Source organism: Rhinichthys klamathensis, unplaced genomic scaffold, assembly GCF_029890125.1.
Source record: "Rhinichthys klamathensis goyatoka isolate OS25496 unplaced genomic scaffold, OSU_Roscu_1.1 h1tg000220l_1, whole genome shotgun sequence".
NCBI lineage: Eukaryota > Metazoa > Chordata > Actinopteri > Cypriniformes > Leuciscidae > Rhinichthys > Rhinichthys klamathensis.
In genome coordinates, this window is record NW_026606744.1 from 553,434 (window position 1) to 569,614 (window position 16,181).

Here is a 16,181-nt window from a genome sequence, read left to right on the forward strand (position 1 = left end):
TCTATTTCCAAAAGTGTAGAGATGTATGAAGCACAGTTCGTAAGTCTCATTCAAACCAAACAACTTTCTCTTGGTCAACACAGTGAATCCACATGACCAACTTGAACCCATTGTGAAATCTGACCAGATTAAACCTATTGCAAATTCTTTGGATCACATGGATTCTTATTGAAATGACTGGATTTCCCCCATGAAAATTCACCAAACAACAGTAAATGTGACACATCTTTACACTTAAAGGAGAACTCCGGCGCAAAATGAACCTTTGGTCTAATTACACATTGTTACCTAGTCAACCGTTATCTGAGATTTGTTTTCATGATTATCGAATGTAAATAGTTTTATCTCTACAAACAGTTTAGCCTATAAAGCTAGTATAACGCTAGTATATTGGGCATAGTGTAATGACAAATAAAAATCGCTTGTTAATACCACTAACAAGGCTCAAAATAGCCCCACACTAGCACGGTAGCATAATGAGGGTCCCTACCTTCAAACCGAAGCATTGAGAACTTTGTCAGTGTCCAGACAGTTTAATAAGAAGATATTTTAAACATACAGTCAACTTCGCGTATACAGGCAGAAGCCATCTTTGAAATACAGCCTTTACCAGTCGATCTACGAACGCCGATCCAAGCCTGCTGTTCGCGCTCACCTTATCACAACTTATAGCTCGTTCACATTCTCACCAGCGCACTTGGATCGGCGTTCGTAGATCGACTGGTAAAGGCTGTATTTCAAAGATGGCTTCTGCCTGTATACGCGAAGTTGACTGTATGTTTAAAATATCTTCTTATTAAACTGTCTGGACACTGACAAAGTTCTCAATGCTTCGGTTTGAAGGTAGGGACCCTCATTATGCTACCGTGTTAGTGTGGGTCTATTTTCAGCCTTGTTAGTGGTATTAACAAGCGATTTTTATTTGTCATTACACCATACTCAATATACTAGTGTTATACTAGCTTTATAGGCTAAACTGTTTTTAGAGATAAAACTATTTACATTCGATAATCATGAAAACAAATCTCAGATAACGGTTGACTAGGTAACAATGTGTAATTAGACCAAAGGTTCATTTTGCGCCGGAGTTCTCCTTTAATGCTTAATACCTATTGAGACATTGGATCTAGGTTGAGGGATTTTTCTAGCTATTGTATGCTATGCTATTCATGTTGCATAAATGAAGTGAAATAAAGAGAATATTTACTCATCTTTGAGAACAATCTTTAGAAATTTTGAAATCTCCTCACAGCGAGAGTTTCTGCCATTCTCCACAGTTTTTTTAAGAAGCCTAATGCTCTTCTGTCTGTCTTGTGAAATGTTTTGGATTGCTGCTGCTTTCATGAGATAGTCGATTGATTGGTCTCTGGACCGTCTACGCTGATATAGATGGCACGAGTAACTATAGTAAAGTAACTGTTGGGTATGAGGAGGGAGATCATCTTCCTCTGATAGAAGCTGCTGGTAAATCTCATCGGCTCTCTTAGTGTTGTGTGCGAAACGGTGTAGTGTTGCAAGAGAAAGCCTTCCTCTTACACAATCTGGGTAATCTCTGACAACCTCCTCAAAGAGCTTAATGCCTTTCTGAGCACAAGCTTTCCTTTCCTGACTGTCTTCCTTCATGGAGAACACTTTACATTTGTATACATCTGCCAGGATTTTCAAAACTTTAGCGGAAGTGGGGAACTTTTCCCTAACCCTTTGTCCCTCTTGAATAGCTCGATCAATGGAAATTAGTTTAAAGTATTCGAGAACATAATCCAAACCAACCAAGTTTCCTGTACTTAGGGTTCTCTCTAGAAAACTTTGTACCTCCTCATCATTGTTTTTGGCCTGCACCTCTGACTTTTTTAGTATATAGAGGGATTGAAGGAACAAATCATTTGGGTCCATCTCTGATGCGGTTTTCACCTGCTCTAGAATATCAGCCTCCAGCTCTGGAGTGAATTCAGACTTTATATATGCCCTGCTCATGGCTATGGCAAGTCCTTTGAACCATTCCTTCCTATCTGGTTCTGCATTTAGAGCCATCTTAAAGTAATCAATCGCCTGGCGCTTCTTGGACTTGTTAAACTTCACCAGCGTCCAGCCCTTCTCTCCACTGACTTCAGGGTGTAAAGTGCATCCAGGTGGAGCAGGATGCATTCGCTGAAGCCTCTCCACCTCTTCTAGATATCCTTTGCTTTTATCCATCTCTCCCAAATGGAAGTAGACCCAAGCAAGGTTTGCTTTGTTGACCTGAAGCTGGACTCCTGCCTCTTCTGTTCCCTGCTCCTGGATCACACTTTCTGCTTTGTGGAGGTGCTTCACTGCCTCTGTGTTGGAGCCAAGAGTCTGATGGATGTAGCCCAGCAGGTTGTAGCAGTGAACCAGCCAAGTGCATGTTTCCTGGTCCACATTCTGCATTTTCCTCTTCATCCCCTGGAGTTCATTTCGATGTTGCCCCAGATCCCAGGTGAAGTGGCACTCCAGCCTCTCAAGACGTTGTTTTAGACTAGAGTTACTGACACATTCAGAAATAAAGATCTATTAATGAAGAGTTACAAATGCTGTGTTTTGGTTTACATACAAATATATCGTAGCAGTCATGGGACAGATGATCAACAGTTTCAACTAAGCCACAACATTTTTACACAATCTTGAGTTTAGTCTGGTAAATCACTTTAACTTTCTACATTAGACTACTAGATATTTTCATATTTGATTGGAAAAGTACTTACTCCATAATAATGGTTAGTGGTGGTCTGGTTTGAGATGTTCCTTCTAGCAATGCTGATTTGAGCTTTGTGTGAGTTGCTGAGAGATTGTTCTGTATTTATAATGATCACGCTCATAAAATCATCTTCTTATCTACCAAAACAGTCATTAAACACGTCAGCTCAAGATTGTTCTCAGTTTCTATTCGGTCTAAGGTTTCGTTTTTTTACTTCAATGAAGTGTAGTTTACATAATGACTGTGATAAAGTCTAGAGCCTGCCTTCTTCCTCATAAGAAGCATAAACTCTTTAGATGCAGGTTTAAAGTGTCAGTGATAATTATTAGATCATATATTCCAGAAATGTTTCGTCATTTGATATTGATAATAATAATATGTGGGTGTGACCTACTTTTTTTCTAGTTGGCTATTCAGGTGGTTGAATTGATTTGCATTTACCATATTATATAAAAAAAAATTGGTAATATTTAACAAGAAGCATTAACTTAAATTAACAATGACCAATACATTTGTTAGTTTTTAATAATATTTGTTAATAATGTTAGTCAATTATTTTGAGTTCATTTTAGCTGTTCCATTAAATATTAACAAATGCAACTTTTGATTGAAATAATGTATTAATAAATGTTGATATTAAGATAGATGAATGCTTTTGAAGTATTTTTTATTGTTAGTTCATGTAAACTAATAACAACAAATGCACCCTAATTGTAAAGTGTTGCCAACAAATTTATATTCAGCTTCACTCTCAATGTGTGCTGCTGTTTACAAAGTCACTGTAGACCCAAGCCAGGTTCGCTTTGTTGACCTGCAGCTGAACTCCGGCCTCTTCTGTTCCCTGCTCCCGGATCACACTTTGTTTTATACAGCGGATGTCCTCAGCAAACAGGGCTGCAATTACTTGAAACATGCCTTTCAACATTTCAAGGGAACTTATCCAGCATATACAGACTGTAACATTGTAAACAAAGATACAATCCATTCTGAAAGCCTACCTACCTATTATAAACATAATTAAAACAGTTACCTTACAAGTTAATAAAGTCAGGGTGGAGGTTTACTGAGTGAAAAAGAAATGAAACTGAAATAAGATTGAATTATTCTGATTGTTTGACTTTCTGTTTGCAAATCAGTCTAAACTAGCCTATTTTGGGGCATCCTAATAAACCAGGTGTTTTCTCAATATGAAACACATTTCTCAATATGAAACTTAAAACTAACAATATGGCTGTTATTTATAACTTAAATTTGACACAGTAAAGTGCTATACACAATGTTAAAAATGAAGTACATCTCTTGTTCAGTCTATGGCTGAGTTTCAGCCTGTTCTTTCTCAACAATTTTCTTGATCTCATCTGCTGTTCTTCTTTCCTTTATGGCATGAAGAGTTCTGATGAGAGCTGGGTAGGCTTCATATAAACCTTGTTTCTGGGACCAATCCTGCAGAAGTCCATAGGTCCGTTCTCTCGCATCATTAGGGTGGTTACACTCGTGATTGTCAATATAAGCTTTAGTCATGCCACAGTGCAGGGCAACACGTTTCATCACTTTCCAGCCCAGATGATCAGCAATTTCAAACAGGTGAGGGTTCAGGTCCAAATCTACACAGAAAAAAACATCACTGATTTAAGTTTCTTATGCTGCTATTTTTTAAACCAGTGTTTCCTAAACTTTTTCTGGCGGGCCCCCCTTTTGTGGAGAAAAATATTTTCAAGTGCAGAACACGCATCATTCATTTATAACTTTCCACGGCTTCCTGCAATACTCAATTCTGATTCTTCAATCTAGCGGTCTGTTATTCCACAACAACTGCTCAAGCAGATATTGTGTCATCTTGAGGTAATAAAATGTCAAAATAATATTTTGTGTTCAATTATTAACTTATGTAGCAAGTGGCTGCACAAGCGGGATAATTTAGCAATGGGGTCTTGAATCACCCTAAAGAAGTTTCTTTTACATAACAATCTGCTGACTGACGATCCAGGCACTTTCCAAGTACAGAGTACAAAATAACATGCATTTTTTTTTTAAAGTTATTTTTTTTTCCAACATAAAACAGTCCAAAAACAGGTGCTTAATCTTAAAAATAAAAAACTCACATGGCCAAACCGAGTCTTTAATTAAGCCTTTTCTTCATTTAAAGGGGTCATGACATGGGATTTTTTTTTCAATTATTTTAATATGTTCCTTGAGGTTCACTTTTAATGCTAATGAAGTTTTTTTGCGCGCAAACATACTGTTATGATTGGCTAATTTCATTCCATTGACAAAAATATCAATTCCCACTCGTTATTGCACTAGAGTAAGTGTTTTGAAAGCATTATAATACTGATAAAGCATTATCAAATTGTTTACTTATGAATCGTGATGTACTGTAGCTGCAGTCAGATCCAATACAGCTGTCTGCCTCATCTTTCAACAAAAATATCTTTGCCAACTCTCCATTACACTGTGCCTCTGTGTAATGATCCTACAAAAGAATCTACAGTCAAATGCTCAGAACAAACAAAATCCTCCGACGTGATCCGGGACCCCACGCAGGTGTCCTTCTGACATCTGTACATAAACGCAAACAAGCTGTTTAAACAGGACACATTGTTTACACTTCCATTTGACCTGTTGTCAGCAGACTCAGGCACGTGGAGTACAGTATGTCAGAGATTAAATAGGCGTCTGTATTTAGTGTATACAGTGCAGTGATTATAATGGACGATTATAATTAATGCGTCACTCATGTCCGGAGTAGAAAGCAGTCAGCCATTAAGCAAATGATTGGCAGTGGGCGTGGCTTGTAGTGCGATGATGTCGATGATTCGTCAATGTCTTGCTCTAGGCAATCATATGCAAAATGTATATGCCCGTATGATGTCACAGATCCCACAGCTTGGTAAAATAAATGCTTTGTTTAAAAAGATGGGAGCATTTTAAGCTATGAAACTTGCAGATTGTTTTAATGGTAAAGAGCAAATTTAATTTGCACCTTTAATGCAAGGATTTGCAATCCTGTTACCATAATTTGGGACAGTATAGTTTGTTTAATGCTAAAATTGATTTGTGTGATTTTGTCATTTTCAAAGATAAACATAATAAATAATAATATGTAAAAACATAATGAATAAACAACATAATTAAATAGTTAAAAATGTTCTAAAACTTAAAATCCAGTGCATGTAGCTTGAATTAATTAATTAAACTTGTATTAACCACCCAGAAGGGGCCAGTTTGGGACCAAATAATAATTAGAAGTTGATAAACAAAAGGGAAATATTTTATATATATATATCTTCTTCTTTTTTATGTAGATGAAAAGTACAAGCACACTTGCCTTTCAGGGGTACCTATATGAAAAAAAGGAAGACAAAAAATCAGGCACAAATGTTTTGAAATACACACTCAAACTAATATGCAGTTCCACTGGAACACCACAAGGGTGCCATGAACACTTAAAAAAAGATAAATTACCTGTTCCTTAGGCACTTTGTCTCTGCTCTTTTTGTCCTTTTTTTGTTTCCATACATAAAAGAGAACCATGCAGATTATGATTATGAATAACGGAACCAAAACAGCAGCTGCAATGGCCCCTGGAACAGAAGAAACCATTGATATTTGTCCATTACCACCCCCTGTACTGTACTTTGTGTTTAAACTGCATAAGCTTGACTAGAGTACATTTCCAGTCACATCTTATACTGTGTGTGTATAGAGAAGAGCACTTGGAACAGGAGCATTTTAACAACTTATCCCTTGGCTATGCCTGTGGATGTGTGTAGCTTGTGGATATACATGCCATTTGACATCGATGTGTCTTTTGCATCTTTGCACACTGTATTGTTGGTTTCTGTGCATTTTGTTTTCACTTCCTCACACCTGTTGGATAAACATGAACACAACAGAGAGAAGACTGAATACTGAGCTGAAAGCAAATTTTCAAAATATAAAGCTTATGAAATGCTGAACGCTAAAACAAAAATTCTGATTTTGAAGGAACTGGGTCTTCAATGTTCCCTCTAACTTTTGTTCTTCCTTAGCAAACCTTTAAATTAAAGAACAATTTATAAAATAAATGTATATTGGGCATATCCTTCGGGCATCTGAGCAGAAACACCCTGCGTATCAGAAATGTGAAGCCCTTGCCGACTCCCTCTTTAAGCACGATTCATTTTACACAGAAACTAAAAACAAACAAACAAATATTTATTATTCAAATGTTAAGGACAATTTTTCCAGGATTTGAATTGTTTATTTTTCTGTCTTGTCTATTTAAGAATAAAAAAAAACATGCTGAGATCATGAGGGGGAAAAAGTTATAAACAAATAGATAATTAAAAGACAGGGCTTTTTGTTTTGGACACAGATAATGGCTGCATCCATCCGGATTTCAGTGACTGAGGAATTAGCACACACAGCTTCAGTTTCGCAGTGAAAATCAAATTGACATGCTTTTCCCCCCACACACGTTTCGGAGTCTGACTTCTGTGTGGATTTTCTTGTGATTTGTGTGGAAGCAAAATAAGCGTGCATCTGCACACAGCTTTTTAGAGGGAACACTCGTCTCCATTAAAACTCACATTATAACTTTCTTCACACACACATCTGTCATTCTGTCCAGAGAGAAAAGGGTCTTTGGCTGACTACTACATACGTGTCACAAGGCTTACAGATCCTGCACTGGTCACCCTGGTCACAGTAATGATCCTCCTTACACCGGCAGACAGTGTTGGAGAACGGTGAACATCTCTCTTTCTCCTCCATGTTTGCTAAAGCAGGGAGACAAAGCACAAATTAGACTTTTTGCCTGTCCTTCAATTTGAGCTTCAAGATGCACCATACTACCCTTTGACAACAGTCCCACCTCTGGCATTAGAAAGTTTGAGCAATATTTTCTAAGTTGTGGTTGACTGGCTACTGTTCATTTGTTAAATTTGCATGTTTATTATATAGTATAATAGAAAAATGGCCACTCTGAATGGGCTTTTAAGCAATCACAAACATTTGCACAAAATAACCATTAACCTGAGTAAACTAACTAACAAGGATAAGATGTTAACACCTACCGCTGGAATCGCATATTTTACAAGGCTGGCAATTGTAATCATTGTTCGGGTGGTCCAAATAGGTGTTAGACTCACACAGATTACAACCTGTGATATTTTTGTCTGTGCAGTCCCTCGAGACCCGGTAACCTGTAACACACACATACATACACACACACACACACAAATACATACATTTGTGAACATCCTATTGCCTTTATTCCTTTTAAATAAAGATAATTACATGCTTCTGTGAAATACTTGATTCTGATTGGTCAATTAGAGTAGTCAAATATCTACTGACTGCTAAACTTTTTATTTCTCCGTTGCCCATGACAACGCTACTTTCAGGTCTCTCACATCACTCCACTGCCAGTGGAAACAAAAATGGTTTTGAAAAACAAAAATCACTGAAGGAAAAAAATAAAATAAAGCCCTGCTGTATGTAGCCTACATTAACCTTTACATAGGCGAACCCTTTCCAGACCCTAACGCTACACTTCTGATGTGGAATAAGACACGAAGTCTACCTCGCTAACAAAAATAAGGTCTTCTTACCTTTTGGACAGAGGCAGCAAGTATTCCCCTCATGCTGGTATGTCCCCTGATCACACGTGTCGCGTCTCTTGCGCATGCGCCTGCCTCCTGTCAACCCTACAGCGAAAATCTGACACACGAAAAAATGCATTTTACAGATAAAATAAGAAATTAAAGTTATATTTTCTTATTGAAATGTTTTTTAAAAAAGATCTTTTGTTAGCCATTAGTTGGATAAACCAGAGTGACGACCTCAAATAGCTTCAGAATACTCGAAATCGAAAGTGAAACTATTTACAACTCATTTTTAGTATACAATTTAATTATACTATTTTCAACCAAACCGGCATTAAATTGTAGGTATTAATCTACTATATTTGGTGATTGTATTCAAATCAGTTAAAAATAGCCAAACCAAGTCCATAAATTCCCGTACTCCCCTAGTAAAATAGTCGATGTAGGACGTAGGCTATAATATATTTTTTCAGATATATCTAGTAATGAATTAGGTTTAAAGGCATGACTTACCACACAGCACAGAAATGCGACGATATTCCAAACATACATGTCTGAAGAGTAACAGCCAAACAATAATAAGCTGTAGTAGAGGTAATTCCAGCTATTTACACGAACACTGTACCATGTAGCCTACAGTGAAAAAAAGAGAGTCCAGGAAACTGGCATGAAGTTTTATTTAGGGACCGTCTCTAAAGTTACACGCGACATTGGTATAAACGTCTCTAACTTCAATTGCATTTGAAGACAATGACTTAGTCATAAAACCAACTAAAGTGTTCATCTAGGTCTCAGGTAAGATGCACACCTTTAAGATTTTTGATATTTATTTATGACAATAAACTGTTAAATCATGTGTAAATATTGCTATGTATTTCACTACTGTATGGGACCATACACAAAATATGACATTTAAAGCTCAATATCATTTGAAGACAACGGTTTTTTTTCGGTTTCTGAGTTGGGTGTGTATGTCACCAAATCTAATTTTTACTTAATCACTGTCTTTTAGGCTAAAAGATAGCACCACTTTGAAACATAGCAACTCCTAGCAACTGTTAGCTAGGCTTAAAATATTTTTTACACAGCAGGGTTAGTTGTTGCAGTGTTACAACTAAGCCGCCAAGTGTACAAAGATAATGAAATGAAAACCAAGTATGATTTTTTTTTCACATTTGTTTACAATGCATTGATCACTGTTTTCTTCAATAGCAATTACAATATTTGATGATTTTATTTATTTATTCCAAAACTGTGCAGCCCTTTCCTATATTTCTATCCATGATATTGATCCATAATAGAAGGATGATTGGATGAGGGATATATGTATGGATATATATCTATACAGACGTAGATGTACAAACAATATCAAACTATACAGATAAAATAGTACTTTTAACTTTTAATTTGACTTAAATATCAAATGCACATCTGCAGGCTAGACCACAAAAATTTTACCCCGAGAGAGAGTAAAGCAAAGCAAAGCTCAAACATGCATTTTAGTCTGGGACGGCTTAGTCTGAGATGGCCATGTCAGATCAACCCTTTTATACCTGAACAACAAAGTTTCTCAGCAGCCAGGAAGTGTAACTCTGAGACATTGTGTGTTCATGTTCTTACACAACACTGCATCCATGTACATTCTTTCATAGACAGACTCTCAGCTGTGTGACCCAGTTTCTGTTATTTTCTTATTGGCTGAGCCCCTGCTGTGAATTATGGGATGCTTTACTTCTGCTTTGTTAATGGCAGGTGGCACTAGAGGACAATTATATACACATACAGTACTTCTCATTCTGACAAATATCCATGCGGCTCACACAAACATGAAAATTAGTCAATTTAAATGATGAATTCCCATCTAGGCTATATGGTTCCATGAAGAACTTCAAAAGAACCTTTCAATTGAACAAAAGATTCTTTATAGTGGAAAAACGGTTTATTAAATGCTCTTTACACTAAGAAAAAATGGTTCTTTAAGAACTGTTCTCTGGAAGGTTCTATGGTGAACCCCAAATGGTGGTTCATTGTCATTACTGCAAAAAACTACTTTAAGAAACTTTATTTTTAAGAGCTGCAGGAGAGAAATATTTTAATATGAACAAGCAACAACTATCATGTCAACACTTTCCTCTTTCACATACCAACTAGCACCTCTGTAGGCCATAAATCTGACACATTCATTGATTTGTCAACCTGTTACTCAAAAGTGACAATATGGTGACATGGATGGAAACCACAAAACTTACATTAAGCATCAACTCAGCTGTTGGAGTGCAGAACATGTCGGGTGAAACTTTTTCCTGCATGACAAGTATTACAAGTTAGAGAAGACCAAAAAAAGTTTTACATTAGAAATCTTAATTTGTGCTTGTTTAAAGACAACCTATTTCCTCTTTTATGAAAGTCCTTTAATACTGTGCAGCCATAATAACCCAATCAATTTCTGTTCGTATGCTTGTTTGTCTTCATAAATTCTCTTAAACTAACAGCACCAACAGATGTTTTTTGTGGTTTTAAAAACATATAACGAAGCTTCATGAGAACGACTGCATGTGCACGTATTCACGTTTAGCGTTGGTGTTATCTTTATCCTTGTGTGTCATTGGGTATTAGTGCGTGTGTGTGTGTGTGTGTGTGTGTGTGTGTGTGTGTGTGTGTGTGTGTGTGTGTGTGTGTGTGTGTGTGTGTGTGTGTGTTTATCATGACGTGTTAATGTGTCACATCAACAAAGACTTTTATCATGACGTGTTAATGTGTCACATCAACAAAGACTGAGATGGTTTCTGCGGTTTTCATAATCTAGGGTCGACTCGAAGCCATTTCAAACCTCTTTATGATCGCCTTTGTGCTCGTATGAGATGTGTGACAGTAAGCCGGGTTCATGGAGAGGACACACTCCTCTGTGCTGATAGGAGAAGTGTTGGTGCCTGTTATCTGAGCCCCATATTAATTTGGCGGTGACGGATGTTAGCCTGGTCTAGCGTGGCCGATCGTCTCCAGGGAAAACACACCATAATCCTCTAATCCTTTCCCTTTCGGATTCTGTCTTATCAAGCGCTCTTTAACCCTTTGATGCGCAAGCTATGGATACCCCTTCTAATGCGCAACATGGGTCTAAAAAGACCCGTATTCATTTCCTATGTTATTTCAGTCATGGCTGAATGTTTCTTTGCTGAATCTTTAAAATATATGCATTTTATCATTTGTTATTCCAGGTATTGATTAAATATCTTGTTTTTGATTTCCACAAATCATTATGTTTATGTTTCCTTTCTTACTTTATAAACAAACACAGTTTTTGTATTTCTACATCAATTTTACATACATGGGTCTAAAATGACCCGTATTCATTTCCTATGTTATTTCAATCATGGCTTAGTGTTTCTTTGCTGAATCTTTAAAATATATGTATTTTATCATTTGTTATTCCAGGTATTGATTAAATATCTTGTTTTTGATTTCCACAAATCATTATGTTTATTTTTTCTTTCTTACTTTATAAACAAACACAGTTTTTATTTCTACATCAATTTTACATACACGGGTCTAAAATGACTGTATTCATTTCCTATGTTATTTCAGGTGGCTTTGACAGTTACAGATTTTAAAATCAAAAGGCGGGGAAAAAAGGACCCTAAACTCTTAACACATCGAACCATTTCAGCATAATGGCTTATTCAAGACTATACGGTTCTTAATAGAACTTTTAGGCCTATTACATGTAAATAAGCTTTAAAGGGGCATTTGGCAACTATTTCAACTTAATGAAACCGTTTAGAAATCATTTGGATGGTTTAATAATTGTTCTGGTGAAAATGGTGACTTTCCCTGCTCCCCCCAACGTTCCTAGGCGGAAAACCAACCTTGCAACATGGGGACTAACGTCCCAGTAAGTTGGAAACAGGAAGTCTTGTGAGAAGCGAGAAGCGAGAAACACAAAATGCTTTATGGCAATTCGACATAAACACACACGCCGCCCTCAATGTGTATGATGTATTACCCACCTCGGTATAGCTCCACACGATAAAGTTGGCCGGCTCCGATAATAACAAATGCTCATGAGCAGCGGTAGAAAGGGGGAGGAGGGGCCGCAAGTGAGTTTTTTTACAACATTGTTGTGAAATATACATCCCACAGCTGTAGGGGGAGCTCGTTGAGAAAACATGCGACAACAAAAGTGAAAATCAGCGAAGAAATAGCTAGAGTTGCTGAGTTCCCCTTTAAAAACCCATCTTTTTTTAGTGTAGCTAACATTAGCTAGCTAGAATAGAATATGTCGACAGCTAGCTAGCTAATAGTATTGGATATGTTTCTCTTTCTCACAAGTAATTTCTCACTAGGATTTCGTGGTCAAGTAACCATAGCCTAATATTCAAATATTATGTCCAGTTATCTTTTACAAAATATCAAATATTTTCTGTGGTTAAAATAAAATAAGACTTGCATCAAATATACAAAAGCAGCAGTGTTGAATTGTGAAATGTGTGGCAGGTGAATAGTATTATGTAATAATACCATAGTAATAGTATTTATGCAGTAAATATGTTCCTACTTGCAAATATGTGCAAATATCAAAGGTTTCTATATGGGTCATTTTTGACCCATGTATGTAAAATGTATGTAGAAATACAAAAACTCTGTTTGTATATAAAGTAAGAAAGAAAACATAAATATCAATATTTAATGAATATCTGGAATAACAAATGATAAAATGCATATATTTTAAAGATTCAGCAAAGAAACACTCAGCCATGACTGAAATAACATAGGAAATGAATACGGGTCATTTTAGACCCATGTATGTAAAATTGATGTAGAAATACAAAAACTGTGTTTGTTTATAAAGTAAGAAAGGAAACATAAACATAATGATTTGTGGAAATCAAAAACAAGATATTTAATGAATACATGGAATAACAAATGATAAAATACATATATTTTAAAGATTCAGCAAAGAAAACACTCAGCCATGACTGAAATAACATAGGAAATGAATACGGGTCATTTTAGACCCATGTATGTAAAATTGATGTAGAAATACAAAAACTGTGTTTGTTTATAAAGTAAGAAAGGAAACATAAACATAATGATTTGTGGAAATCAAAAACAAGATATTTAATGAATACATGGAATAACAAATGATAAAATACATATATTTTAAAGATTCAGCAAAGAAAACACTCAGCCATCACTGAAATAACATAGGAAATGAATACGGGTCTTTTTAGACCCATGTTGCGCATTAGAAGGGTTGTGATACAAAAACTATTTTTATTCAAAAAGTAAGAAAGTAAAAATAAAAATAAGGATTTGTGATGATCAAAAACAAGTTAATTGAGGAATACCTGGAATACTGAATGATGAAATTAATTTCTTGCAAAGATATAGAAAATTAAAACTCAGTCGGGTCTATTTAGACCCATGTTGTGCATCAAAGGGTTAAAATGAAAGAGCGAACACACTCTGAATACAAACATCTATACATTACATTGCAAATTCTTGTCCCTCAGAATCTGCCACAGCTCTTCTCAAAGTAAAGATTTTCCTTCAGAGACGTAAAGGAATATCAGTTTAGTGTCTATACATTTATATTGTTTATAGACATTTTCAGGTAACCTCTTTGATTTAATCGTAGAAACCTGAAAAGGAAGTGTTTATTAATTGATACTGGAGCTAGTGTGCTGTCCACAAACACAACCATAATGTTTGACCTTGACAGACCTTACTTAAAGGACTATTCCTGGCTCAACAGAGTTAAGCTCAATCAAACGCACTTGTGGAGTAATTGATTACTTGTCCCTATACTTTCATAAAAAAAATAAAAAATCTGGGTTAAAAATGAAAGTGAATGAGGCCAATCCGTAAATGTTAAAAATGTTATATTGTTTCAACAGTATAGCCACACGATGTAAACAATGAGAGTTAAGTCATGATGAAACAGAAGTAGCGAAATTTTTTCTTCTGTATTGTACGTAGGCTACATGCAAATGTGTAACGGACTATGACAAAAAAAAAAAGTAGGGCAGTGACTTTGTTGCAGTCAATTGTGGAGGGGTGGGTTTTAAGTGGACTAAATGACTGGATACGTCTGGTGTATATCAGCAAAGAGAAGTCTGATGTTTTTACTGGAAGACATTGATTAAAAATTACAAGCTCAATTAAAAAAAATAAACTTAGGCTATATAAATTGTTCACAATAAGATGCATTTAAAAGACAGGGTGAATTTTCATTCATGCTGACTTTGAAATAATAATAAATAATGGCTAATTTAGCCTTTTCTGGGTAGTTATCCAATTGTACAATTTTGTTGCCCTGACAATTTGACACCTAAAATGGATCACATTTGGATCGCATCACATTTCTGTTTTTGAATCCTCTAAACACTGGCCCCTTCACTCTTCCATTTAAAGTACCTCACTGATAACCTTGATTTTTGCGGAACTTCTTTTTGTAATAACATTACGCCACAAATGCTGTTGATTGGGCTAAATTTATTAAACCCAGAATATTCCTTTAAGGTATACATTGAGGTCATTAGGTTAATTCTTAAACAAGCCTACACTTTCTGATTTTATCTATGACCACAGCTATATTTTCTAAAAATAAAATAAAACATATAGCACAACTACTTCTCTCAGAGCCGTTTAGCTCTTAAATAAATGCAGAACTTGCCACCCAGGCCAGTTAATCCCCACTTCCTGTTTTATTCTGGGCATAATCCAAACATAGCACAGCTGTGCTCTAACAGCAAGTTTTTGCTAGATTAGTTTCATACTGTCCCACAGTGTAGATGAAGGGTTGACTTGCAAGATTGAGCAAATACTTTCCAAACCAAAAAAAAAGACATGAACATGCTAATGCTGCAATTAGATGAAGCTCGAGTCAAAGCAAAGAGAATTTTCAAATTCGAATCAATTCAATGCAGTGCTGTATAAAGCAGCTCTTAAAATCCCCTAAAAATATGCATAGCAGGGTACAGCGGTTGCCATATTGTCGTGGCATTGCATCAGCGGCAAGTTCTAAGATGTAAACTGGAGGCGTAGCCGTTCTTGGTGACTGAACATCTTCCTGATGAAAGAAACCGTGCTTGCCGACTGAGGACAAGCACCTCATTGGTCATTCAGGGCTCATTTCTATGACTCCCCAATGGGCAACCAATTACGGTGTAGTGGAACAGTTCCCGTCTCCATCATTAGCGGGTGTGAGTCTAGTTTGATGTTTTTATCAACATCAGAAAAAGATAAACGACAGCATCGAGCGAACGGACAAAGGGGAATAAAACCGACCAAGAGGAGAATTAAAAGGAAGAAGGAAGACGAGGAGAGGGGTTTTATATATCCATGTCCTTTTCTCTTTGTTATGAGATTTATATTTCCCTCCATGTCTACATGCTCTAATCTAAAGACTGCAGAAAGCTACAGATATGCAGAGACAGCATTACGGCTGGACAATTATATACAGGATAGACTAGTCAGATTACTGATTCCCAATTCCCACAGTAACCATCAAGATTCTTTTATAATCGTAATTATAAGAGTCAATTTTCACTGCTTATATCAAGCACTAAGCCCTAAATAGCTGCCTGAACCAACATCTGCTTCAGAGCACTAAAGTGCTGTGCCTAAACCCATCACAGGGATTTGCATCATTTATGTCAAGCTAAAAATATCCTCATCAACCTGGAAACCGACAGAAGACCCCAATTTCAAAAATGTATAATACACAGCATTATAGTAGAGAAACACATTCTCTATTCACAATATAGAAAAGTTTAACCCTCAAAGACCCAAATATAGAGAGAGAAAAAAATACAATTTATTTTTTCACTTTCCTTATGTTGTAGGAGGATGTTTTTTATTTTTTTATTTGACATTTT

The 16,181-nt window shown here is 36.2% G+C and overlaps 2 protein-coding genes across 2 annotated transcripts; both read right to left on the reverse strand.

Annotated features, from left to right (window-relative positions):
• Nucleotides 1-1,203: 1,203 nt before the first annotated feature.
• On the reverse strand, nucleotides 1,204-2,913 carry LOC130097425 (interferon-induced protein with tetratricopeptide repeats 1-like). Its single transcript, XM_056264256.1, has 2 exons — nucleotides 2,721-2,913; nucleotides 1,204-2,503 (listed from the first exon to the last, which is right to left on the reverse strand). The coding sequence occupies exons 1-2, from the start codon at nucleotides 2,723-2,725 to the stop codon at nucleotides 1,204-1,206; spliced, it is 1,305 nt and encodes a 434-aa protein (XP_056120231.1). The 5' UTR covers nucleotides 2,726-2,913.
• A 991-nt stretch (nucleotides 2,914-3,904) lies between these two features.
• Nucleotides 3,905-8,883, reverse strand: fas (Fas cell surface death receptor). The gene is made up of 8 exons (XM_056264244.1): nucleotides 8,815-8,883; nucleotides 8,308-8,416; nucleotides 7,771-7,899; nucleotides 7,359-7,473; nucleotides 6,500-6,583; nucleotides 6,179-6,371; nucleotides 6,042-6,054; nucleotides 3,905-4,317 (listed from the first exon to the last, which is right to left on the reverse strand). The coding sequence occupies exons 1-8, from the start codon at nucleotides 8,851-8,853 to the stop codon at nucleotides 4,022-4,024; spliced, it is 978 nt and encodes a 325-aa protein (XP_056120219.1). The 5' UTR covers nucleotides 8,854-8,883; the 3' UTR covers nucleotides 3,905-4,021.
• Between the last annotated feature and the right edge of the window lie 7,298 nt (nucleotides 8,884-16,181).

Coding starts and splice junctions, on each gene's coding strand:
- fas (XM_056264244.1), bottom strand. CDS start 8,853: ATGTATGTTTGGAATATCGTCGCATTTCTGTGCTGTGTG. Junction 7,474..7,770: donor TAAAATATGCGATTCCAGCG/GTAGGTGTTAAC, acceptor TCCCTGCTTTAG/CAAACATGGAGGAGAAAGAG. Junction 6,584..7,358: donor ATCTGTAAGCCTTGTGACAC/GTATGTAGTAGT, acceptor TTTATCCAACAG/GTGTGAGGAAGTGAAAACAA.